Here is a 13,216-nt window from a genome sequence, read left to right on the forward strand (position 1 = left end):
ACTGGAAAAATGAACAAGTTACCTAAAGTCAAAGTAGTAACTATAGCAACTGGCTCCACCATATTTTTAAGTTTTGATTCAGAACTTAAAATGTTCAAGATCAAATGATATTTGTTTGTCCAACTACTTATTATTTGCACAATATTTATTGTGACTTAAATATTCAAGTTTTACTCACTAAAAATTACAGAAGGCCAAAGTTGTGAAACTCATTATTTTTGCTTCATAATAATACTTTTCATATGTTTTAAGAACTTACGGTTTTGAGTTGTGTCAGCTAAAAATTACAAAATGTTGTGCCAATTTACTCAAGTATTTATTGTTCATATTATGTATGTTTCATATATGAACAAACTCAATCCTTTTTATTAATAAACCTTACATTTTAAGTAGCCACAATTATCACAACTAATGTCCTGTTGTGTAATGTTTACATGCAAAACTGTCCTTGTATCTACTTTTACTACTTCTAATTACAACTATTGTTTTTGTTGTAGTTTTTAATTACTGTATTGAACATATTTTGTGTGTTTTTCTGTAATTTTGTATATTTTTGTTGTTGTCTCTTGTATATATTTCTCATTAGGTGTGTTTTTGTTGTTATTTTATGCATTTTGCTTTGGTTTTGTGTATTTTTGGAGTAATTCTTTGTATTCTTTATTTCATTTTGTTGTCATTTTGAATCATTTTCAGTCACTGTGTGTACTCTGTTTTTCTTTTGTGTGTTTTTGTCGTCATTTTGTATATATTTCTGTTATGCTGTTGTATTTTTTAGTGTTTTTGTGTGTTTTTGTTAGTCCTTTTGAGTGCTTTTCAGTCTTTTTTGTGGGTTTATATAGGAGGGCTGACAGTTGTCCATGTCTTGTGTAGATTATTAGATTTTAATACCTGTAGCACCTGGTGTAGATGTTAAAGAGTTTAAAATAATGGTGAGGATTTGTTGACTTTTTTTTTTTTTTTTTTCAGGTATGGAAAAGTTTAGCTGGAGCTGAAAAAGCAAACAGTGACTCATAAACTTTTATAGTTCAGAGCAGTGGTCTAATCAGAAAGCGTCCACGGCCTCTTGGGCTGGGAGGAAAGTCAACTTGGTCAATCTGTTGCTGAAAGAATGGAATAAATGAGAACATGTTATTTGAGCAGACCTTATCTGTGAAAGCTTAGGGTTGTAACAGGGCTGTTAAAGGCCTAAAGGTTAATGACATCACCACCGTTACTTTGATCTTATAGTGACACAAAGCCGCTAATATTAACCTTGTTTTAAGGAATTATGACAGGCGAGCTAAGAGATTTGTTTTGTGAATTTTTTATGAGATCACATTTTTTGCAATATGCACGTTATTTAAAGTTTGCAAAAAAAAATTTAATGGCTTCAATCATGCAACCCCAAAAAACTAAATTGTATCTATTTATTCATTCAAAATTTATTAATTCCTTCAATTACTCATTTTTACACAGTAATATATTCATAATCATCACTTAAATAGTAGGAGTTCTGAGGTAAAAGTAAACAACAATTTGTAAACATTTTTCTTTGAACCCCTGAGTTTCTTTTATTTTGATTCCAGTATTCTAAAGCAGGGATTCTCAACCTAGGGGTCACGAGACACTGGAGGGGGTCGCCAGATGCCCTCAAGAAACTAAGAACATTTTCTTTTACAATTTGAGCCCATTTTTGCCTGTTTTTAACATTTTTCTGAAACTACACCAAACTTGCCATAGTTTAACCTATTTTCATCACTTTTCCTTGCTGTATTTTTGCTCCTTTTAATGAATTTTTGCTACATTACTCCCATTTCTGCCACTTCAGAACATTTTTTTTCACTTTCAAGGTATTTCTGGCACTTATAAACCCTTTCCACTACGTTTCCCACCTAATATTGCATATTTTGACCCATTGTTGTCACTTTTAAAATTTTTTCACCATATTTTATGCTTGTTTTTGCCAATTTAACCAAATTCACGATTTGTCATGCCCATGATTTGCCACTTTAAACCAATTGTTCCTACTTTTAAGCCAATATTGACGGTCTTTTTTACAACTTTTTCTGTCAGTTTTTGGCCGCTCTAGTTTATGACTTTTAACCCATTTCTGTGGTTTTTAAAATCCCATTTCACCACCTTTTCCACCGTTTTTGGTCACTTTTTACGCATTTTATTTCTAAATAAAACAAGGACTTACATCTTTAAAATTACTATATACGATGACGCAAACTAGGTCTCTGGCACCTTTATTTTGGGCTGAAAAGGTTGAGAATCTAATGGACTGTAGCTTTAAAATGATCAGAGATAAAAAAATTATATATATGTGAAAAATACTGATTGTTGAACACAGTTGCTTCTCTTGTGCTGTATTGATGTACAATATGTGACAGTATTTAGGTCCAGTGCTCAGCTGTTTCTGCAGCGAATACCTTAAAATGACAAAAGAGCAGCAGTGCAGTATGGGAGGAGGTGTTTTAAGTCGCCCCATGTGGCCTGAAGGTCAATCTTCTACATGAACGCTGGGGAAATCCATGGGTAGCCTATAAACGTAGATAAATTGGCTCATAGTGCCAGTAGTGTCTCAAAGGGCAACCATAGCGGTAGTTAAGGCATCATGTCCCTCCATTACTTAGTGTTTATTGTCACTATGATTTGTCGTTTTCCCCCTGATTCATTAATGAAGCAGATCAACAGACTCCAGTGGACCTGGAGGAAGACTGTTGAGGTGACGGCCATTAATAATGCAAAGAAAAAGCCAGTAAGTGCCTTTGTTGGAACAAAAGAAGAAAGACAGATTCTCCTCTTTGTTGTGCTTCTTGGCAGACGTTTGGTTTCTTTGTGGCTAATGACGTCACAAATCTTGCCTCATTAGTGGCAGATGCTTTTCATTCTCACTGTAGGGTATTGATGCTTCTGCAGGGGGTTCCAGGATGTGTAAAGGAGTTCTGGTTACTGTTTGAACATCCAGGCATTTTGGTGTAATTGTTCATTGATGTGGCTAAAGGTTTGGCAGATGTTGGTATAAAGAGGATGACACGTCCTCAGATATATGGGCCAAATCAGAGCCAGTTGGTCCAACAGATGTCCCTCATCTGTCCCGAGTCTAACTTTGACAGGTAACAGAGTTAAAATACCTCTCAGGAGCTTCAAAGGTGGTCCCTGTGAATTTACTGACCTCCTTTTGTGTTTACCCCACTCAATATATAACCCACAGTGAAACTTCCTTTGACCCAAAGCCAGCTGGTTTTCTTTGGTTGCGCCCAACGAGCCTCGATCGAGCTGTTCGTCTTCAAGCTGTCTTAAAGCAAACACTTAGTTCCTGGTTTTTTTTTTTTTTCCGTTGGTTTCAGTTTCAATCTTGGGCATGACTTTTGTTTCGGAGGAACTTCATCTGCTTTGAAAAACAAATTAATTGATAAGAAAGAGCTACAGAAAACATGACCTGGTTTGTGCCCTCATGGGGTCAAAACCATGAGAGACAAACAGAAACAACAGTCCTCCGCCTTGACAGGTCTCTATCTGAGAGGCTGAAGCAGTTTGATGCAGCGCAACACAACACAAAAACATCTGGTTCCTCTTTAGCTGCATGGGGCGCCTGGTTAAGCCCCCCCTGTGGGCTGGACTGTCCACATCACATAGTGGGAATAAAGGATGGAGGTTAGACCATCACTCAAAAGCTCTGCTAAAGATCTCAGATGTGGAAGATACAAATAATATGTCAACATGAAAAAATCCAGAGAGTTCAAGGATGTTTTGTGCTTTATCTTTTTGAAGTACATTATTGTTGCAGGTTCAATAATACATTTAAACATCTATATTTTATATAGTGCCCCCAGTGACGTACAGTCAGGGTAGGCAGTGCCTACCCAAGGGTGAATTGATATTTTGATTATTTGTTATAATTATAATCTAATTATAAATTATTTATTTTTCCATTTCCGATAGCCTACAGTACCTATAAGTTTGAAAGAGTCTGCATTTTGTGCGTTTCATGGCCCAAATTACTAAACAGTGCTATTTCCTAGAACGGCTGCAGTCTCACTCCGCTGTAAGGCAGGAGGAGGCCACACCCCCTCCCAAAAGCACGTTGCTGCTCTGCCTCTGTTTCCATAGCGTGTTTTAATTTGTTTGCGCATGCGTAGTCAGTTCCCCAAGATGAAAACCATTTACGTCCAAAGGCAGCTTTCTACGCTGCCTTGGGACGTAACCGCGCAATGCTAAATGCTATACGTAAGTTCACAGTGCATTAGTGAATTGATTCCATGTGGCCGCTGCTGCTACGTTCTCTCTCGCTCTAGCTAGTGGGCGGGATAACACTACAGGCAGGATGACGGCACTAGAGATGATAGAGAAAATTTGTTTTGAGGAAAAACGACAGCTTTTAAAAGCTCAGGTGGTAGAGGGGTCGTCCCCCAATCGAGAGGGTGATGGTTCGATCCCAGCCTATACTGGTCCATGTGTTGAAGTGTCCTTGGGCAAGACACTGAACCCCAAGTTGCTCCCAGTGGATGACTAGCACCTTGCACGGCAGCTCTGTCCCATTGGTGTGTGAATGTGAGAGTGAATGAGCGAATATGTAAAGCACCTTGTGACCTCTGTCTGTGAAAGGTGCTATATAAATAAACATTAATTACTTACAAAAGGAAGGATTGACTTTGTGGATGCTCCTCACTGAGGCTGTTCTGAGTTGTTGTTGTTGACATTTTCTCCGTGTTTCTGTGTTTCCAACACAAACAACGGATATATATTTTGTTGGGAGAGTTATGGAGGCCATATTAAATAATTGTTTATGTTTCTTTAATGGTGTTTATGATGTTGATTTTGTTAGATTGCTAAATGCTTGTTCATCTGGATCGTGTTGGGTTTTTTCTTTCTTATTATGAATTTTATATATTGATAAGCGCATTGAGATGACTTTGTTGTAAATTGCTTTTTACAAATAAAGTTGAATTGAATTAACTCTTGCCAGCAGAAACATATGAAATTATCATTGGTGGTCTCGATTTGCAACGTGATGACCCAACCCTAGTGGTCACGGCACGTCACTGAGTAGCGGTGGTTAAATTAAAGATTCCCATCTTAATAATAATTCATGAAAAGACTAAAGTAGGCCAGGTGTTTAACCCTGGACAATGTGAGTCAGTTATTAAACCTGGGAAGCATTTACTTCACCTGGAGCAAAAAAAACCCTGAAATACCCATGAAGCCCCAGGGGAACAAAGCACAAAGACTGAGGCCTGTATTCATACTAACAACCTAACTGACAAGCGACCTTGCTAGCCACTAATTAAAGTAAGAAACATACAATTTTTTGGATGGGAAAACATTCTTTCCTCACCAAAGTGATGCACACTAAGTTAAGGTTTGTGTTAAAACCAGTGACAGCTTTCTTTATTCTATAGAACAGGAGTTCTCAACCTTGGGATCATGAGACACTGGTATAGGGTCGCCAGATGCCTTTAAGAAACTAAGAATATTCGATGAACAATTTAAGCCAGTTTTTGCTTATTTTTACCATTTTTCTGCAACAACACCACACTTGCCATATTTTAACCTATTTTCATCACTTTTTCTTGACATTTTTGCTCCATTTAATGCATTTTTGCTACATTACTCCCATTTCTGCCACTTCTTCGTCAAATTTCAATGCTTTTTCTGCACATTTTTCCCACTTTCAAGACATTTTAAGCACTTATAAACACTTTCCACCACTTTTTCCACCTAATATCACATATGTTGACCCATTTTTTTTAAACCATATTTCATGCTTATTTTTGCCAATTAATCCACATTCGCAGTTTGTCATGCCCAATTTTGGCCAGATTACCACTTTTAAACAAATGTTCAGTTTTTGGCCACACTAATTTGCTCTGTCCCTTTTCACCACCTTTTCCGCCATTTTTTGTCACTTTTAACCCATTTAATTTCTGATAAAAACAAGGATGTACATCTTTAAGATGACTATATACCATGGCGCAAATAATACTAAACTTCCTGAATAACTGTGGATTGTATCCAGATAAATAAATAAATGTGGTTATCACAGATTCATAGAACAATGGACCATCATTTTCCTGACTTTATGGATGGACCGCAAAAATCTCTCCCCTTTATTCCCCCTTATAGATGGTCCTGTCTCCACATGACTGTTCTTCAATGTTCATGTTTGTGTTCAACCACCTTAAGGTACAGTGGGGGTCCCCGGTCTCTGGAACTTTTATTTTGGGGGTCGCGGGCTGAAAGGGTTGAGAACTACTGCTATAGAAGACAAATTGGTGGAAGCTGGTTTCATTTGGAAATGTTCTTGTTAATCCGGTCGTTAACATAGTGTCAGTCCCAGTCATGCAAATGTGTTACACCTTCAGTAATTACTGGTGAATTTGAAGTTGTAGTTTGGAAGTATATGCGATAAACCAGTTTTTTTGGTCCGGCCCACTTGAAACCAAACTTGGTTATACAGTAGGTGACTCCTGGACTAAAAAAAGTTTAACACCCTTGACATACACGACACAGAAACATGAGCAACTACCTGCGCTAAACCAGTTTGGATAAACAGGATGCTTTACAGAAGCTTGATTTCATGATTGCATTTAGTTACTGAAATGAACAATAAAATAAACATTCTAGAGAAATGGATTCCAGGGGAAATTAAAGAGTAGGGAGGCCCTGTGGCATATACAGGACAAAGAGAGAGAGATTAACAGGCAGGCAGGAGTGGAGAGGAGTGGTAGTACTGGGAAGGAGGAGGTGGGGTGGGTGTTCACCCTAGAGATGAGAGGCGAAGCGCTGGGTTTAGAGGTTAATGACACCCTGCGAAAAGAAACGAATGACGTTGAAAAACCAGGGTGAAATTTTAAGCTTGCTCAGACTTTTCCTGAGCTGTGGGCTCACCAGAGAAGGTGCTGGGTAGTCATTTGTCCAGTGGAGCTAATTGCGGCTATTGTTCTTCAGTGGATCCTTATTGAGTCTCTGTTTCACCCCGTGTGTACGACTTCTTTACGCTAACACTGGTGTTTCTAGATTCAAGAAATTCTCTAATTCATTGCCAGAAAAACCGATTATTTTAGTGAATGTTTATTGTGCACAGATTTTTTTTTTTCAAATTTACTTACAGTATGTACACTAGCAGCTAGCACAGTGGTTCTCAAACTTTTTTGGCTCAAGTACCGCCTTTCTCTTATTTCTGAATCCAAGTACCCCCTTTGTGCGACTACAACATTTTGCTTAGAAAACTATTTAAAAACAACTATAGAGCATAATGATGGAATGAACAAGTGATAACACACATTTTAAAGAACCTCATTTTGTAAATAAGTGGAGAGAAACAGTATAAAGTGCATTGGTGGACCGGGGGGACCAAGACTGACACTTTATTTGTTAATTTTCCACTCTCTCTCTCTCAAGTACCCCCTCTAGTGCCATTGCATACCCCATTTGAGAAACACTGCTTGAGAAAGTGATAATATCCAGAAATCTGATAATGACTGGTTCCCTTGAAGCACTGTGTTTGCTTGGAGCAGCCAAAGAGACGACATCCAAAGTAGGACAAATTCAGATTCTGTCCATATCAATGGGGTTTTCAAGGTTAGAACTGCAATCTGAGCACGGATATTCCAGGTCAATTATCCATAGATATTCTTCATGTGACTTTTCTTCCCTGGCTTCCATCCCCCCACACCCCCATTACTAAAACATCTCCGTTAATGACTTTGTTCAGGCTCCTGTGGCCATAATCTCCTTTAACGCTTCAATAGCATTAGCCTGACACTTTTTTCATCCTGACGGGGAGCAGACAGACTGTTTTCTGGAAGACAGATGTCTCATACTATAACAAGCCATACGCCATAACTAAAATTCCCACTTCCTCCACATTTTCCACACTGGTTTCCCATGTTATGTTCACATCAATCTCTTTTTTTTTCCATTATTCTACTTTGACACCTGTTTTTTTTAAACATTTTGAACTCTATTAAAACAATGGTTCACCCTGCTACGCGCTGACATCTGGAAAAGCTATAACATGAGTACATTACTGGCCTTTCATACGTTAATGATGCCATTTAATTGGCCTTTTGCAGGAATTGGAGAGCGAAGTGAGTTTGAATTTCATTAGGCATTGTTAATAAAATGCTTTTCTTCCCTATAGAAACATAATCTGATGTTTTTTTTAAAACATACAGTCTCCTCCATAAAAACATGATTTGTTCCCAAGAGACAGAAGCACAAAGTCTCAGTGGGATAGTGTGTTTTATTTCAATGGCAGCACAATTTCTTGACCTTCTATGCAAATACCATTTTTTACACAATTTCTGTATTATGAAAACTATTTATTCTTGAAAAAATAGGAGATTTCCATCAAGTCCCATTTACAGTAAGAATAATCTTTAAAGTTGAGTATTTCTGTTGCGCAAACATTATATATTGAGCTAAAAATTCTAGTTCAACCTGCTGTTTATCTAATTATACAATTCAACCAATTACAACTAATCTACAATTTTGTGAAGTGAAAGGATTATGAATTATGTATAGCGCATTTCATACACAAGGCAATTCAATGGGCTTTAGATGATCAAAAAGTGCAACAGGAAACTTTTAACAGGTGGAAAATCAATAGGAACATTAAAATCAGCAGTAAAAACATACAAAAAAACAACATGATTAAAAATCTCCCTTTCAGTCATACGCAGTAGAGAAAAAGAGTGCATTTGACTTGGATTTAAAAATGTTCACATTGGATGCTGATTTTTGACAGTTTGTTCCACTTCTTTGCAGCATAACAACTAAAAGCAACATCACCAGACACTTACTGTACAAACACAGAACAACATTGTAATGTATGTTGCATTTGTTTGCTAGTTTCTACATTGGCTACAATCTGTTAATAGTGCAGTGATGGATTATTCAGTCATGTTTCATTGTTCAAACTATCTCAGAATTTAACTGGAGTTTTTTTTAATCAGAGGGATTCATGAAACAAGCAGCAGTCTGTGTGCTAGCCTTTTTTAGCTAATGTTTTCACTTGTGATTTGTATTGTACCTGGCAGGACATTGATCATTTTGCATTGTTTTACCTCTTTGTGAAGGAAAAGCTAAAGAGACATGACATAATGCTTGAAGCGGACCTGTGGGAACAATAAAAACAACGGATATCACACCCTCCCTGTTTATCTCTGTCGACATGTTAATGCTCTTTGAAGCTAAGTGGATGAAGAACAGACACTGACTGCACTTCTGGGCATCTATAACAGCTTCTACGTTTTAAAGATGTGGGCTTTGTCTGCACAGTGTTCACAGCGCAGGCACTAAGCTAAAAACATTGCTGTGAATTATTAAAAAAGCTCAAAGTGAATAAATCTTCTGCTTAGCTAAGCAAACAGAGTCATTTATTGCTGTGTGATGACACACATACACACGCCCACAACTTTCAGCTGACACACAAATACACAAAAACCCATGGACATAGATATAGACATGCATCGACACGTGGTAAATAAGCTGAGATGTTTTCAAAACCATAAATACCAAAACACGAGTTGAACTAAGCCTGAACAACATGCACTCTCTTCTTCTCTCTTGCTCCTTAAAAACTGCAGGAAAGGTCATGTCATCGCTACAACCAATAGGGTTCATACTCTAGCGGTCATTAATGTTGTCAGTAAATGTGAGAAGATTTGGATTAAAATTATTCAAGATAAATTATTTCATCTCTGAAAATCATTTTATGCAGGCAAATATCCCTGAGGTCATATTGACCCCAAGGGTGTGTTAGTAATATTTGAGGATAATAGGAGGGTTAATGAATCAGCTGCATTGTTTTATCATTAAGTTGTTATTCCTTTATTGACTTTGTTGCATGACAGTCATTGTAATTTTTTTTTAATGCCCTCCTAACAAGAATTATCTTTGCAAAATAAATATTACCCTCAATAAATGTAAATTCTAATTGTCAATGACTTGCTAATTTGTGCTAGCATCTCTGTATTGCCTTTTTCTACATGCAGCACCTTCCAGAAGTCAATCTGTGATGAATATTAAGGACTGCCATGCTTTCTATCATTTGGTTCTCCCAAAGTAGAATTCCAACTAAAACCACTCTCTCTTTGTCTTTCTGTGTGTCCCAAAGGTCTGCACAGGTGAGGTGAGGACAAGGACATAATCTGCCTCAGCACCATCTGTCCATCGGCGAGCCAAGTCCTGCAGTGCGGGGCCACCCTCAGATCAACTCAGCCACAACGGATCCAAACAATAAAAGTCTTGACCTGGTGTCCCCGGCAAAGCCTGCACCGAGCAAATATTTGAGTCCTACATATCTAATTACTCCTGGCAGCCACCTCAGAGGAGATCGTTGGTAAAGTGGGCTGAAGAAAACGTGGGGGAGGAGAAAGTAACTCAAAGTGCAGCCTGGCATACTATTTCTGCTGTGCTGTGGTTAGAGTTTCTTATTTGGTAGGGCTTGTGACTGAAAAAGAAGGACTTCCCTGTCTGTTTCTCAAATGCCAGAGTAAATACGTGATACAGATATCTCATAGTCTGACCCGACAAGAAAAACAACTGAATACTATCTATGGAGAAATCAACAACAAACGTGGCCTCTGTGGTTTTCTGAATTGCCACTGAAAGAAATGAGAGCAGCTCTCTATATTTAGATAATAGTAGATTAAATTTCACATTTTCACAGAGCCACCAGCAGCTTTCTGTGGGTCATTAGAAGTTGATCAGACACCAGAGTCAGTTCAGTAGCAATTATTTTTTTAATGTCTCTCACAAGCGAGTGAATTACCATGAAGCCCCTCACACCGATTGGATCCCCCTCTCCTCTGAGACTCCTGAACAAGGGTCCGGACTACCTCCGCAGACAGATTGACGGTGGAGGCCACGGCCGATCCATCAGCGCCGTTGAGAGGCTCGAAGCAGACAAAGCCAAATATGTTAAGAGCCAGCAGGTGATCAACACCAAGCAGGAGCCTGTGCTTGTGCCCTGTGCCACTCCACCTCCTCAGCCGCGACGAGCCATCACCATCCCTGGCAGCCTCACGCCTCACCTTTCCCCTCGTCGTTCCTCAAACACTCCTTTCTCCACGCTATCTGGTTCTGTTACTTCACGAGATGAAAATGAAAATGACGACTCCAGAAAGGAGAACAGAAGGACTTCCGTTGATGTTGAGGCACATAACAGGAGCAATGTGAACATTGTGTTGCTTTCCACTCCAAGGGCACCAGGAATTAACACCTTGGTAGCACCACACAGTGCTCCTGTGCTTAGACGGAGTACAGGCAAGCGCATGTTGAGGCCTGACTCCCTCGTCATTTATAGACAGAAGAAAGAGTGCAAAAGCCCGGGTGATACAGTGGGAGAGAACAATAACCTGGAGTTAAAGGGCTACAGCTTTGTCCGCCGGCTCTTCCAAGGTTCCATGAGGGAGAAGAGCAGGGACGGGGAGGGCAAAATCCAAAAGATGTCAATCGGTGAGGAGAAAGCCCTATCACGGGATGGTGACTCTCGTATGTCTTGGACCAATGAAAAAGACACTACAGATGGTGGACAAGGAAGCCGGAGATCAAGTAAAACAGGTCAAGAACGCAATGTAGAGTCTAGTCCCAGCGTGGGGTTGGGCTCCAGAGAAGAACAAACAAATGGGTTTACAAATGGCATCATGGACCAAGTAATTAGTGGTGTCAACAATGACGTTCTTTCAAGTAAACATGACAATGAAAACGACCCCTGGAGACGGGCGTCGCCGCCAGCATCCAGAAGAAAGTTTGGGGAGCTACGACGTTCAAAGTCAGACTTGCGTCTCCGCTGCTCGGTAGTTTTATCAGAGCAGGAAAACTTCTTTGACTTTTGTGGACTGGACATGGACTTGATAGAGCGTCTAGGTAAAGAGAACTTCCTCTCTGGTGCCAGCTCTATTGACACACTTTCATTGGCACTGCGCAGTGTGGTTGACGATGGTTGCGGCGGCTCAGAGCCCAGCGAGTTCTCCCGCAACTCAGGAGATGGACTGTTTCAAGAGGAAGTGGCAGAGCAGCTTCCCACGGGAGTGTCAATCATTGAGAGGAACGCACGGGTGATTAAGTGGCTTTACGGGTGTAAGAACGCTGCCCGCGAAGGACCGAAAGAATCAACCGTTTAATGCTGGGAGTGCTCTAAATGTGCCATGATGTTCAGAGTTTGGTGCCGAGTTTCATGGAAACAAGAGTCTTCAGATCCTCATTTGACAGTAATTCCTTTGTTTTTCAATGTAGCATTTAGTTTGTGAAAACATCACTGCTGCAATGTGCTATAAATTCAGTATAAAAGCTTAATTTCAATTGGAATTTTAGTCAATGTAGCTTGACATCGTTAAGCCATACAGATAATTTCAGTTTTACTTACTATGTCTACATAAAGGGTCATCATTTTCTGAGATTTGATGCCAAAGATGTTTTCTTGAATTTAGAAGTTTTATTCTGTCAAATTGATATATTGTATTTATATGAAAGATTGATATGAGCAAAGGCTGACTCTGCCATTGAACCAAGCTGTTTTGATAAATCGTTTGGTTCGCAGTGTGTGAACTGGACATCAGGTTCTCTCTATTTGTTCGTTATCTTCTTATTTAAAATCTGGCCCTAATGACGCTTCCACAGGCACATACTGGTATTTTTTGATCCACATCGATAACACTTTACAGTGTCCTTGTGCCAACGTGCTCATGAAAAACCACTATGCTTTTTTCTTTCTTTTTTTTTTTAAAACTGGAAACTGTTGTGTGGGTATATGAAGTAAACCACAAGTACCTCATTTGAATCTTTCCCTATTTGGTTTTGTGTTACTTTTTTATTTTGTACCCTAAACGCAGGCGTTGGAACAAGCATGCAGGGCATCCCTGTGGGGTAAATAATTATTAATGCACTGACGTGGACACAGATAGAACGTGAAATACTGTACTTTGAAATATTACTTTGAGTATTTCCAGTAATGACCTGGATTTAGACTGTTAACTGTGTCCTGGAGCAATGAGCGATTCTAATTGTTATGTTTGGTATTTATCGAAGTTGATGTCACATAGTCACTGCTAGTGACTTTTTGTAATTCCCAAATGAACAACATATTTAAAGTCTTTGTTTCAATTATTTGCAAATAATATTTTCTGCAAAATGTACAAGGCCAGTTGCTAAATATTTTTTTTGTTACAAAAGTCTGTCGAAAATAATTGGCATCTCTTTCTTATCCATTGCAGTTGTCCTCAAC

General features: G+C 39.0%; 1 protein-coding gene across 1 annotated transcript in view; it reads left to right on the forward strand.

Annotated features, from left to right (window-relative positions):
- The window catches only part of fam110d (family with sequence similarity 110 member D), a 28,169-nt gene extending 15,561 nt beyond the window's left edge, over nt 1–12,608 (forward strand). Inside the window, exon 2 of the mRNA XM_028469870.1 lies at nt 10,106–12,608. Coding sequence (XP_028325671.1) covers nt 10,764–12,116 — 1,353 coding nt within the window. The 5' untranslated portion in view covers nt 10,106–10,763 and the 3' untranslated portion in view covers nt 12,117–12,608. The remainder of the gene's footprint in view (nt 1–10,105) is intronic.
- Nucleotides 12,609–13,216: the final 608 nt, after the last annotated feature.

The sequence above is a fragment of the Gouania willdenowi genome, chromosome 16 (genome assembly GCF_900634775.1).
Source record: "Gouania willdenowi chromosome 16, fGouWil2.1, whole genome shotgun sequence".
NCBI classification, from domain to species: domain Eukaryota; kingdom Metazoa; phylum Chordata; class Actinopteri; order Blenniiformes; family Gobiesocidae; genus Gouania; species Gouania willdenowi.